This window comes from Stigmatopora nigra, chromosome 4, assembly GCF_051989575.1.
Source record: "Stigmatopora nigra isolate UIUO_SnigA chromosome 4, RoL_Snig_1.1, whole genome shotgun sequence".
Lineage (NCBI taxonomy): Eukaryota > Metazoa > Chordata > Actinopteri > Syngnathiformes > Syngnathidae > Stigmatopora > Stigmatopora nigra.
The window spans coordinates 1,769,619-1,783,799 of NC_135511.1; the positions used below are offsets into that span (position 1 = coordinate 1,769,619).

Sequence of the window (14,181 nt, forward strand, 5' to 3'; positions counted from 1 at the left end):
TTTAAAATTCTTAATGCTTTGTTAATTAAATGTGTGTTCATGTTTGTGTGCTATCTCTGTTGCCTCTCGGTAGCTTTCTCTTATTCCCATGCGTTTTAACACAAATAGATTTTGTATATGTACTTGTGATTCATTTTTGACATCAATAAGTAATTCTCTGATCATTTTCTCTCATTTTTGTGTTTCTCACATCTTCATTACAAAATTGGGACATTTTGACCAAGTAGAGAATTTACATATACTCCTCTATTTCCGAAATGTTCAAGTTACGAAAAAAGTTCTGTTACTTATTAATAGACAGATAGAAACAGAGACAGATATAGAGACAGGGACAGATATAGAGACAGGGACAGATATAGAGACAGAGACAGATATAGAGACAGAGACAGATATAGAGACAGAGACAGATATAGAGACAGATATAGAGACAGAGACAGATATAGAGACAGAGACAGATATAGAGACAGAGACAGATATAGAGACAGAGACAGAGACAGATATAGAGACAGAGACAGATATAGAGACAGATATAGAGACAGATATAGAGACAGATATAGAGACAGATATAGAGACAGATATAGAGACAGATATAGAGACAGATATAGAGACAGATATAGAGACAGATATAGAGACAGATATAGAGACAGATATAGAGACAGATATAGAGACAGATATAGAGACAGATATAGAGACAGATATAGAGACAGATATAGAGACAGATATAGAGACAGATATAGAGACAGATATAGAGACAGATATAGAGACAGATATAGAGACAGATATAGAGACAGAGACAGATACAGAGACAGATATAGAGACAGATATAGAGACAGATATAGAGACAGATATAGAGACAGATATAGAGACAGATATAGAGATATATAAAGAGACAGACTGATATAGAGACCCATATAGAGACCCATATAGAGACCCATATAGAGACCCATATAGAGACCCATATAGAGACCCATATAGAGACCCATATAGAGACCCATATAGAGACCCATATAGAGACCCATATAGAGACCCATATAGAGACCCATATAGAGACCCATATAGAGACCCATATAGAGACCCATATAGAGACCCATATAGAGACCCATTAAGAGACCCATATAGAGACCCATATAGAGACCCATATAGATATATATCTAGATCTAGGTATAGATCTAGATATATACAGGTGTGAGGCAGGTCACATCGAAACAGCAGCTCTGGAAGATACTCAAAAAACTCAAGTTCAGTGGATGCAAGAATTGTGAAACTGCTATCAAATAAGTGGCCACATGTTAAAATATAACTTGACTTGTTAAGATGTTTTTGATTTAAATAGCTTTTGATTAAATATGACCTCCCAGTGCTGGGCAGTCCTCTGTCAAACAATCATGATCAACATCACATATTTTTTTTCTCTTCAGGGACTTCTCTCCAGCACTCTTCAACAGCGTACCCATCTTACCATCCTCCTTGTCCAACCAGCTACCTGCCCAGCACAGCACAGACTCCAACCCTCCCTTGGTGGCTCCACCGGTGGCTCTTCCCCAGCGGGCCAACCTCGACCTCGCACTCAGTCTGGGACCACCTGCCAATTCAGCCAACAAAGGCTTGGAGGAACCCAGGGACCAGGCTCTACCTTCTGGCAACAAAGCCAGTCTGTTGCTGGTGAGTGCTTCCAAGATGGAACCCATGAAGGCCTTGGACTCCAGGTTCACAGAGAGATCGAAGACCACATCGGGCATCCCTGTTGCCATCTCCTCTAGTGCTGGCCTGCTGCCACTTGACAGGTGATTAGTTATCCTTCCAACATTATGCAAAACATTTAAGAGACAAGGAAGTGACCGTTTGACCACAAACTTTTATTTTGCTTCATAAAAGCCACCTGGATCCCCTTTATATACAGCAATCCTCAGAATTCACAGATAAATATAATGTGGTCATGGAGAGTCAACCAAAGTCTTCCGAAACAGTGTTGTTATATGGTGAAAAAATTTTGAAGTAAGTTTTTTTTGTAAAACCGATGTCGTTTTACCCATTTCGGCTCTAATCCAAACCGTCTAGTTAACTGGTAGCAGTCAAAAAGGTAATCGTTGACTGCTATTATTGTCATGTTTTAAGCCTGACGTGCGCGCGCATTCCTCTTTTTCACGTCCACCTTTTCACTATGTTAATATAGCGCGTCAGCAAGCAGTGTACCCAGTCATTAAAAGCTGTCAGCACCATACAACAACATTTGCAGAATCTCGACATACAAGCAATTTGAGATAAGAGTAACATTTTGAGCAAATATTTATCTCTAGATACGAGACAAATTTTGATATACGAGCAGACAATGGACGCGAGAGGGTGCTCATAAGAACATCATGGGCACTGTCTCTCTCCCCGAAACTGACTCATGTAATGTCTTTGTGGTCGCAACTCCCTCTTTGTAATATCTCTGCAAGCACTGGGTGGAGCGTTGCATTTTTTCTGTTTTTTTTCCCCGTTAGTCAGTGCAAATGGCATATATACTACATCTCGATGGCAAATGGTCGTGCGTTATCCTATTGTGAGGACATTTGTGTGCATCATTTTGGGAATATTTTGAAGGGAATACAAAAGCAAACAACGCTCAATAGGTTCCTTTTAGTTGCATATGAAAGTCACGATGGAGGCAGCGCAAATAGAACCAACCCGGCCGGGCGAAGAAAGGTACCAAAATCTAAAACAAAATTAGATTTCCGTTTAGTGTAAGGTTAGATTAAACCTATTTTTGAGTGAGTCTAAATCGTAATCCAAGTTCATAAAAATTTGTTCGTTATTATAATAATAATAATAATGATAATGATAATGATAATGATAATGATAATGATAATGATAATGATAATGATAATGATAATGATAATGATAATGATAATGATAATGATAATGATAATGATAATGATAATGATAATGATAATGATAATGATAATGATAATGATAATAATACTCAGACATAGGCTTTGTCATCATCATTGACTCAACTAACAACAACAAAAGCCTAATTGTCATCATACCCAGAAACTGCGTATGACGAAATTAGTAGTGCTTCTCCATAAAATGCGTTTTCTCGGGAAAAACCCAAATAAGTGATAAAAATTTTGGGCTCGTAATTTGGCATTCTGCCGTTATGATACATCGCTTCACCCACCGAGGGGATCACTTACCTCTCACTGTCTTTCACTTACCTTCAATCAGCCAGATCACCGCCCAACGCCTTTTCATATTACCTCCCCTTGAAGTTAGTACACAGAAGGGATTGTGTGTCACGTTACTGCAAGATTAGAGTCCTGATGTGATGTGGGAAAAAAAACGTCCTTGAGCCTATTTGCCCATTCTTGTGGGCACCTAAAGCGTCTGCCAGAGGGCAGCAACTGGAACAGATTGCTACCAGGGTGGTATTGTCTGGTGCCATGCATCCAGCGTACGACACTGTGATCCAGTATGCCAGAATGCTCTCCACAGTGGCTTTATAGAAGGTTACCAGAAGCTTAGTGTCCAAGTTGTTCCTCCTGACTACCCCGAGGAAATGGAGTAGTTTCTGGGCCTTCTTCACTACTGCCATGGTGTTTGTAGACCATGAGAGCTTATCCGTGACGTGGACCCCCAGGGATTTAAAGGACTGGGCCCTGTCTACATATACTCAATTTATGAGGAGTGGGGCCAGATCTGTGCTGTGTTTGCAAACGTCTGGGATTATATCTTTAGTTTTTGTGGTGTTCAGTCTGAGATTGTTCACCGAGCACCACGAAGACAGTTTGTTGACCTCATCTCTGTCGGCCGACTCATCCTCTCCTGAGATGAATCTGACCACAGTGGTGTCAATCGGCAAATTTGATGATGGAGTTAGACTGGTGGGTTGGTGTACAGTCGTATGTGTACAGGGATTATATAAGAGGACTCGGTACACAGCCTTGAGGGAACCACTGATCAGTTTTAAACATATTTTAATAATATTAAACCACTAGATATTTGTCAATTTGTTAATTGACAGCGCAAATAAAATAAAAATGTTTTTCCAATCCAATATCCTGTTTTAGTTTTTTTTTCATATGGTCGGAAAAAATTAATTTGTTTTTAGTTGATTTCTATGGGAAATGTTTGTTTGTGTTACGGGGATATCGACATACAAGCTCAGTCCCGGAACGCTTTAGACTTGTATCTCGAAGTACCACTGTGGAACAATTACCGGTAAGTTTTTTTCAAAACGTGTTATCCAAGTCACAAGTCGCTTTTAAACGAATCATCATTATTTATCATGAGCACACTAAAACCTTGAAGAAAGCCTTCCCAAAACAGTTGGAACTGTTAAAGTTGTAGAATGTGAACAAACATTGTTTTTAACCATTTAACTCATGAATGTGCTGTCACTTTGATTAATAAGCGAGTCATGTCCTCTAAGTGAAAAAATCTTATGTTCGAAAGGCAGCTTTGCACGTCAATGGCAATTGTGAAATGACTGTATAGTCTTCGTCTTCTAAAAACTTCACAATGGCTTGTAACAGACCCAAAGAATTGGTGTCTGTCCTGAAAGACCTGAAAGCCAAAGAGGACACCAGTAGCGACAGCGAGGACAAGATGGGAACCATCAACAAGAACCTCAGCCTGTGCAAGCGCAAACCTGAGCCCCTAATGTTGGATGCCGCCGAAGTAGTGGAGAAGCGCAAGAAGGGGCGGCCGCGTAAGGACAAGATGCCACCACCCATGCTTAGTCTGTCCTTGACGCAGGTACACGAGCAACAGAAGAAAAATAGAAAAACTAATATTCCCTACCGTATTGCATTAAGATGTAGGGTTTACATATCCTCCAGGTATTGTCTCCCTCCGAACGGGAGCCTGTGAGAGCAACAGTTATGGAGGCGTCAGCACCCACTCCAATATCGGCAGCTGTCCTCAGGTTGCCAACGGCCACCTTCCAGAAGACCTTCAGCATGCAGGTTTAGTGTGGGAAGCGTGAAGTAGCACAAAGAGTCAGACGAAGGCGATACTAACATGTTTGGGTCTACATGCAGGTGAGCACCGACCCGGCTGTTTTTCTGGAGGTGGAGAATGAGGTGACATCAGCAGCTGGTTCCAGGCTCAGTCAGCTGCGATGCTCCCGAGATGGCAGAGAGTGGAATACATTGCTGCCCAGCTCCATAGTTGCCGCCACGGGCAGCAGGTAAGCACATGTTCATACGATCAAGGGGCTCGGGCAGTCCCAAATGACTTTTTATTTCGACTATCTTTCTGATGAATCTATCAATTTTTAGACTCATCAAACAAATATTTTTGGGATTTATTATTATCATGTATTTTTTTATTTATTGAAAAAATAATGTTTAAACACTTAAAATTATTTTTTATTCAAGTTAATAAGAATAATTAAATGAACATTCACATAACAGTGCCTCTGATGTTTTTATGAGCAGCCAACGACGAGTAATATATACTCCTCGTATTAGCGATCGCTCCGGCATTCGCGCTGACTGACAGAAAAAACACTAAAAAAATGCAACGCTCCATCCAGTGCTCGTAGATATGTTATACACGAAAGAGATGAGGCAAAAATGACGCTCTACAATGATAAATGATGAGTGTGTTGGCCACCTGGCTTTCTCGTATTTTGAAATTTTACTCGTATCCTGAAATACTCGTATGTCGAGGTTCCACTGTATCCTGACATTGGCAATTTAGCTTGAAAACGGACTTCACGTTGAAATATATTTACTTCAACCATCGTCAACAATAACTTTTACTCACCGACACATTTACATCATCGTCGACTAGTCGGGACATCTCTACAAAGGACTCGGAGACATCAGGTGATTGATATTTCTTGCCCTCAGCGACGTAGTCGCCGTGGCGTGCCAGGACAGAATGCTGTCGGTGTTCTCGTCCTGCGGCCGGCGCCTTCTGCCATCTATCCAGTTGAACTCGCCTGTGTCAGCCCTCGACTGCTCAGCACGATTTGTCATGACGCTTACAGCTGAGGCAACCCTGTCTGTTTGGTCAGTTCACAATGTAATGTCTTGAGCTTTCTGGTATGGTTGTGTTTTATGAAACTTGTGTTGCTCTAATCTACAGGGATGTCCATAAGCAGAAGGTGGTTGTCAAGAATGAGTCCCTGGCTGCCATTTTGTCTGGTGAGACAGGCCACTTACTGATTCTTGCATGAAGGAATGGATAGGCATAGATAAATGGCCATTTCAGAGACTGTTACAGAAAGTATTCCTGTGTGAAAATGCATTTATTCAATTAACATACCATTTTATCCTCAAGGGTTGCAGGGTCATTCAGTCATTCAATTTTCATATCGGTTACCATCACAAGCGTTGCAGGGGAAGTTCATTCATTTAATTTCCATACCGTTTATCCTCAAGGGTTGTGGGGTTCATTCAATCATTGAATTTCCATACTATTTATCATCACAATGGTTGCAGGGGTTGCTGGAGGCTATCCCAGCCATTTACGGGCACCAGGCGGGTGACACAACTCATTGATTGCAAGCCAATCGCAGGGCACAAGGAGACGAATAACCATCTATGCTCACACTTAAGAGCAATTTAGAACCAGCCTGCCATGCATGTGATTGGAGTGTGGGAGAAAATACAAATTAAAATTTAAAATGTCTTTGACACTTGATAACATTGGTCAACTAAAATTTTGTTGTATTGACACACATCAGATCTTTTTTTACTTTCATCATTAGGTTGTTTTTGCAACTCAATTTCTATTTTTTCTGTGAAATCTAAAAGGATTCCATAAATCACAAATATTTGAGCACAGCAATTACAAAATTACATACATTTCCACTGTGAGTGGGGAAAAATGAGGAAATCACTTATCATTTTAGGTCATTTGTTTTCAATTTATTCCATTCCTTGACATAAATATTTGAACATTTGAAGAATATTTGACGTTTCGCAGCTAGGATAATTTTTTTTTGTATTTTGAAGGAAAGGCTTTCTCACGAAAGCTTTTCATAACAGAATATTTTGTTTGGAGAAGCATTCTTAAGTAAAGGTACAAGTGTTTTACTGACGTCACACGAAAAGGAGGACAATCGGAAATACTCACATTTGATTGGTTAAAATAGTACCTTGAAAGTACTACACTCATGAAAGTTCTGACCACTGAATTATCGTATGCATTTTTTCTCCACAATTCCACACAACTTCACATCTCATTCTTTCAGCCACAATGTACATGATAAAGATGTTATCAGTTTCTTTAATGCTTGATATTTTTATGACTCTTCTTTCTGCACATGCATGCAGGGTCAGAGGTAACGGTGTGTCAGTCTCTGCTGACTGAGCAGGGCGTACCCGTTGTCGGCCTTTCCAATGGAAAGTCCTTCTGCTTCAGCTCTTCTCTTGAGACATGGTAAGATGCAAACGAGGGTTTCTTTTACCGCTAAATAGCCGATCATAACATGGTGGGCATCAGTTAAATTCCGTCGACTCTGGTCGCCTGTTGTATTCAGGACACTTATCGCAGATCGAGAAGATTGTCTGCTCCAGTATGCTGACTTCAGGAGCTGCCTCTCTACCCAGGATGCACCTGGATCCTCGGGCCCTTTGACAACCATGCAGGGACGCAACCTCAAGTGAGGAGCCAAAGCTTTAACTCAGAAAATTTCTCAACACTGATGCTCTTTTAACTTGTCAGCAGTGGCGGCCGTCTTGCATCCCGCTTGTCTTCTGCACCGCACCACCTGCAACAAAGCATGACTATGGCATTTCTGGAGAACCAACTGGTCGCTGCCCTCACGCTTCGGTCAGCACCTGAGTATCGCTACTGGCTTCTCATCTATACACGCTTCCTCGTGAACGAAGGTAGAAGTTACAATCATTAATGAACGATTGAAGGTGCTAGCCTGAAGGTTTTTTTCTTTTCTTTTGAGAAGTGTTCATAATTTAAAAAGATGAGAACACTCTAAGTTATACAGTAATCCCTCAAATATTGCGTATAAAGTAGACCAGACATGACCACGATAATCGTAAAAATGCAAAGTAGGATCACCCCTATTTTTACTTGTACAAGTATCAAGAAGTGTATTTATTAAACATTACAGTTATAGGCATAAGAAAACACTAATGTATTATCTAAATATAATCGATACATTTAAAATTTTGTAAATACTCTAAGTACTGTTCTCACAGTGAAATAGTTCCTCACTGCTTGACTTAAATAATAATGAACAAAAATACAGGTTGTTGTGAGTGAGCATTAGTCCAAGTCCTATTCGTCAGATTTGAGATCCATTAAAACATCGATAGAATCCTCTGGAGGCGCCTTAGGGGCACAGGAACTTTTCTGCAAGTGTTTTTGGCACACAGGGAAGATGTTGACGGCTGTTTCTTTTCTTGTACAAATATGGTTTTGTACATGGACATGATACTGTCAAGACGATTGCCGAATTCCGTGGTTTCGCAGCAATGTTGAAATACTATAGATGGTCATTTTTATCAAACAAATAAAAGTCTTAGTATACTTTTAGCATGGAACTTTGACATTAAAATAAAAGGCATTGAGTAAAACTATTTTAATTTAAGAAGACAATGCAAATTAAAGCAGTAAAACTTACAAATACTAGCAATTAAACTTACAAATTCTAGCAGTAAAACTTGCAAATTCTGTGAAAAAAATACAAATACAAACTTACAAATTATGTACACAGGTAATTCACAGATGGGAGTTTTTATTAAAACGGTAAAAATCACAAATTACGGATACGCAATGGCTTGTAGGTACTGTACTTTGTTTTCAAATCAATCTGGGTTTTCATAGTCCTCCGAGAGCTTTTTCAACCACTCATTAACAGCTGTGTATGTCTTTTTGGTGTGTCTGGGCATAATACCGCATGAAGCCTGTTGTATTGTTATTTCCCAGTCATTTTGCTCTAATTTGAGTTTGTTTATAAGACGACATAAATTTGATGGACGACTGACATTCTACGTTGAAATGCGCTGGGCCAACCTTCAACTGACTTATTTGTACGTGGTATTCCCAGCAAGGTCTTTTCTCTAACATTCCATAAGGGGATAGCAAAATCTGGACGGCGTCCCCTTCCCCTTAAAACAGCACCTATCAAAGTAGTTCTGTAAGTAATTCTGCTTGGACTTCATCTGTTTCCTCGTCTATTGAAGTCATGAATTCATTAAATGCTTCTCCAAAGGCATTGATGGCAGTGGCAGTCAACGGAAGCAGCCTGTGTGTTAAATGAGTGCTCTTATTGATAGGCAGCAGCCGATGTGTTAACAGAGTGCTCTTATTGATAATTTTGATATTTCATTATTGCTGCAATGCAAGTTCTCCAAGAGAGAATGAAGGTTCATTGGACGCCTATGGCAGCAGCCGATGATTAAATGAGTGCTTTTATTGATATCTTGATATTTTGATATTAGATATCTAGATATACAAACTCTCTCTCTCATGATTATATTTGAGAGCTGGTTTCTACAGTAAACTATCATACTTTGACAGCGGGAAAACCCGTTCTATCAAACGTCCGTTGCACCAAACGTCCGTTGCACCAAACGTCCGTTGCACCAAACGTCCGTTGCACCAAACGTCCGTTGCACCAAACGTCCGTTGCACCAAATGTCCGTTCCATCAAATGTCTGTTCCACCAAACGTCTGTTCCACCAAACGTCTGTTCCACCAAACGTCTGTTCCACCAAACGTCTGTTCCACCAAACGTCCGTTCCACCAAACGTCCGTTCCACCAAACGTCCGTTCCACCAAACGTCCCTTCCACCAAACGTCCGTTCTACCAAGCGTCCATTCTACCAAGCGTCCGGGGACCAGACGTCCGAGTATCAAAACTGTTTGCGTGTGTCTAGTATGTGTTATCGTTTGCCTTCAACCTACACAAGGGACTAAAGATGGAAATTAGCCCATGGCTACAATCTTACATATTTACTTGTTCATTGTTCAATATAAATGTGTTCATTAACACAGTGGTACTTTGAGATACGAGCTTAATGTGTTCCGGAACTGGGATCGTATGTCGATTTACACGTATCTCCAAACAACGTTTCCTATAGAAATAAAAACAAATTAATTGCTCGAAAGGGCTGCGGGTGTTGCTTGAGTTTAACCCAGCTGACTTTGGGCGAAAGGCAGACTACCGCCCCAGACTGGTCGCCAGTCAGCCGTAGGGAACATACAATCATGCCAGCCACCAGCAGGAATCGAGCCCATACAGGCCTGCAACGAAGTTAGGTGAATGAACCTCAACACCACGAGGCGGCCAACTTTGGATTAAACTGTATTCTATATGAATAGAATGCGGTCATGTTGAGCCAACTCAAGTCTTCTCAAAAGAGCTGTCCAAGTCATCTTATATTTTTATTCATGTTATATACATTGCAAATACCCCAAACAAAATTGCAATTTCAGTTTTTTCTTATATAATTCAGCCCGACCAAATTTGATTCGGCGAAAATGTACTTGTGGCACACTAGAAAAACAAAATGTAATTTTTATTTCAATTTTTCGTATGTGTAATTTACTTTGTTTGATTGGTGTTATATCACACATTTAAAAAAATCAGGATTGGACGCTTTTTTTATAGACTGTTAAAAATCTTCAAACCTACCAGTTTCAATCAACATTGTTTCGATTGTTGTTTGAATTCGATTAAATGATTTATAGAACTAATGTTATCTTTTTTCGCTCTTGATCATTTAATCGCCTAGACCTAGGAAACCTACAAAAAAGTGTCCTGAAGCATTCCTGAAAATAAGCAAGAAGTTTGTAATTTTGGTTTATAGCCCACTATTTTTAAATCATTATTATTGTACATAGAAGGGAAACAACTCGTCCATGTCATTTCATTGGTTCTCATTTCAGGCTCTGAGTTTCGGCTGAGAGAAGTTTGTAAGGAGCTTCTGGGTCCTGCTCACAAGTCAGCCACCACAGCCTGGGAGGCCACCACACTGGTGGGATGTGCATTCATTTAACACCTGTGCAAGCATATCATATTTGACAATTCCGACAAAATTCACACGTTCTACTTCTCACTGGATTTTCACAAAAGCTCCGGCCCAGTTACTGTATTTTCTCGCATATTAGTTGCCTTCTGCTGTTTAAGCCGTACCCTTAAAATGTCCTTTAAATCGCTGAATTTTACAATTTCTCTCGTATAAGACGCCCCTTGATTTAAAATGTTCATCCCCATATTCATGGTTTTAATAGGGAGTACAAATGTGTTACATTGAAGAGAAAATGTTAAGAAAAATCTTCGCATGTAGTATTTCTGAGATAATGTATGAAACGAAAGGATCATCAACTGGATTGCACATTCCGAAAGGGTGCTGCCTGCACTTAGGCAAATTAAAAAATGAAGTCACGTGAGCAGAACAACCAGGAGGTTTGTCCGTAGTCTCTGGGTGCAATAGTAGCATTAGATGCACATTACTCAGGTAACTAAGATGATATTTTAATGATTGACCGCATTATCTTCGATCTGCCTTAACAACTATTGGAATGTGCTAGCATGGTAAACACTACGAACACATGTATCAAGGCTACTCGCCTCTAGCCAGTCACTGCACCTTTCACTATGGTAAAATGGTCATGCCCTGGGCGAACAATGGCACTGGATTGGTCGCAATAAAGTGGAGCGTCGTAAAGAAATGAAACCAGTCAGTCAGTTAGGGTCATACCTGACCCTGATTGGGCCATTTTAGAGATTTTATTTTTGTCTTTTAAGTGCGCCCTTTAGGTGTAAAAATACTGTAAATAAACCAAAGTGATACTTGAATTGCAGAGCATAAAAATTATCTTTTCATTATTCATTTTCAGTGGAGCTTATCCTTGTCACAGTTGCAGGGTGCTAAAGGCTATCCCAACTGACCGCTAGGCGAGAGGCAAACTACACCCAAAGCAAGTTTTTGGAAAACTATGGCTCGGGAGCATATTGTGGCTCTTTTGATGGGTGTATATGGCTCTCCGCTAACCTGTGTGGTAAAATATGGCAACCGCTGGTGAGAGACCTCAGTCCCGAAAGCACCAAGGGGAGCGTCACACTGGCACTGTGGCGCCGACACTATATCTAGCGCCTTTTTAATCATCATTTTTCTTCATTACACTCTTCTGCGTGCATATTCTCATTGAAACTCATTGATTAGCAACAGTGAAGAAATGTTCTCAATAAAATTCTGCCTTTTCTTACTTTCAAAGTGGTGAAATGATTATTAAATGCACACATTTTGATGTGTTTTTATATTTAAATTCTGACTGTAGCTCTCAATGAATAACATTTGGATATATGAATTCTTTATGGCTCTCTTCTTCAAAAAGGTTCCCGACCCCTGTTCTAATCTGATCGATAGTCAGTCATAGCGCACAGTCATACGTTCACCCTCACAATTACTGAGTAGGAATCAACCCGACACTTCCTGCACCAGAATTAGACGAATTACCCATTGCGCCATGCCCTTTCATTAGATGTTAGAAATCTTGGATAATAATTGTAATTATACCGTGGTTCAATCATTGATCCTAGAATTGCTCAATACAGACTCAAAGACAAAGCTACAATGTGTTTTGGTGTCATAATTGTGCATCTTATCCCGTCTGGTGTTTAGGGCTTGCGTAAACAGGAGTTGTTGCGGGAAGTCTTGCCTGTCATCGGAGAAAATCTGCGCTTTCAAAGACTGTTCACAGAGTACCAGGACCAGCTCGACCAGCTGCTCAGAAAATAATACACAAGCAGCGTTTTGATTGTCTCATGGCTAACCCACTGACTTCAGCCCTCGCTAAAAGGAGATCTAGGAGCTTGTCAAATTGGTGCTTTAGTGGAATCTCCCGCTTGTACCTTCCTTCTCATCTATGCAGTGACTATGTGAGCGTGACATGTTTGAACCAAAGCAATGCTTGCAAGTGTGTGAGTGGGGGGGGGGGTGTCCATCCCCACGCCAATCATGAGGTTCCATGGTTTTGTTTTCTGTCAGACAAATGTACAGAGACTTTTTATAAGGACGAGTGGTGCCTCCGCCAACACAATCACACTTAGCATCGACTTCCTACAAGGAACTAGTCCGTAACTAATGTCCATCATGGGAATATGTCTATACAAAGGATTTGTCTGTTTGGCTTTTAAGTAACATTTCCTAGCATGCTGTGGGTAAGTGGGTTCGCTGCAGTTTGAATGTGTCCCGAAACAAAGATAATTCACTCCTACTTGTTCGTCTATACCAAAGGTGCAAAATGTCATCATGGAAGCTGAAATGTTTCTCTTACTCTGTGTAATAATACCCTCATAAGGAATGAATGTTGTCTTCTGTCTCAAATGTTTATTTTAAAAAAATGAAAGAACTCAACTGTAGTAGAAATCATGTTATGATTGTGATGGCCCAGTCAGTCACCTGTGTCGGCAAATCCTGGTTGAATGAAATGCTACTTCATAGTGTACACTGCATCTCTTCTACAGTTTCACCAGTGAAGCTTAATGAGGGGACAAGTGCTGTAGAAAATGTAAGACTGTAAAGCGGGGGGGGGGGGGGGGGAATTAAATGGCCTCCTGTTTTAGAGGAGCCAAATCATCCCAACCATGACTTTGTTTTTGTGACAAGTTTTGATGGGTTACATCAAGGGTTCAGCAATCCCCGGGTTCTGGAGCTGCATACTGCTCTTTAGCGCTGCCATAGTGGCTCCCTGGAACTTTTTTAAAAGATGTTTGGAAATGGGGGAGAGAAGTATTAAAATTTTGTTTTAGTATGATTTCTGTATAAGGACAAACAAACTTGACACAAGCAATCTTAACATTTTACAATTCTGTAAGAATGTGTAGAATATTAAATTTAAACATTTCTGTCCATGTTGATTTGCGTGATAACCTGCGACAGACACGTTGTTGTTAGCCGAGTGGAGTGCTAGGTAGGTCGCTGTTGTAAATGGCGACTGTGATAGGCCATGAATCCCTAGGGAATAAAAAGAAAAATAACTGAGAAAAACGGGGGTCAACGTTTCTTTGACCGAAACATTTGCATTATGCCTGGCCGCATGGATCATCGACTTCCTCACTGACAGACCACAATATGTGAGACTCCAGGACTGTATGTCTGATGTGGTAGCTTGCAGCACAGAGGCCCCACAAGGCACATTGCTTTCCCCACTCCTCTTCTCCCGCTACACATCAGACTTCAAACATAATACAGACACCTGCACCTCCAA

The 14,181-nt window shown here is 40.5% G+C and overlaps 1 protein-coding gene across 5 annotated transcripts in view; it reads left to right on the forward strand.

Moving 5' to 3' along the window:
• The window catches only part of hira (histone cell cycle regulator a), a 55,468-nt gene extending 41,645 nt beyond the window's left edge, over positions 1 to 13,823 (forward strand). For 2 of the 5 annotated variants that reach the window (XM_077714707.1, XM_077714711.1), the window contains exons 14-24: positions 1,419 to 1,784; positions 4,521 to 4,743; positions 4,809 to 4,952; positions 5,028 to 5,176; positions 5,844 to 6,005; positions 6,082 to 6,140; positions 7,275 to 7,380; positions 7,481 to 7,603; positions 7,666 to 7,832; positions 10,855 to 10,943; positions 12,594 to 13,823. In XM_077714707.1, the coding sequence (XP_077570833.1) occupies positions 1,419 to 1,784; positions 4,521 to 4,743; positions 4,809 to 4,952; positions 5,028 to 5,176; positions 5,844 to 6,005; positions 6,082 to 6,140; positions 7,275 to 7,380; positions 7,481 to 7,603; positions 7,666 to 7,832; positions 10,855 to 10,943; positions 12,594 to 12,710 (1,705 nt within the window). In that variant the 3' untranslated portion in view covers positions 12,711 to 13,823. The remainder of the gene's footprint in view (positions 1 to 1,418; positions 1,785 to 4,520; positions 4,744 to 4,808; positions 4,953 to 5,027; positions 5,177 to 5,843; positions 6,006 to 6,081; positions 6,141 to 7,274; positions 7,381 to 7,480; positions 7,604 to 7,665; positions 7,833 to 10,854; positions 10,944 to 12,593) is intronic. The other 3 variants (XM_077714708.1, XM_077714709.1, XM_077714710.1) reach the window with 3 other exon arrangements.
• The last annotated feature ends 358 nt before the right edge of the window (positions 13,824 to 14,181 follow it).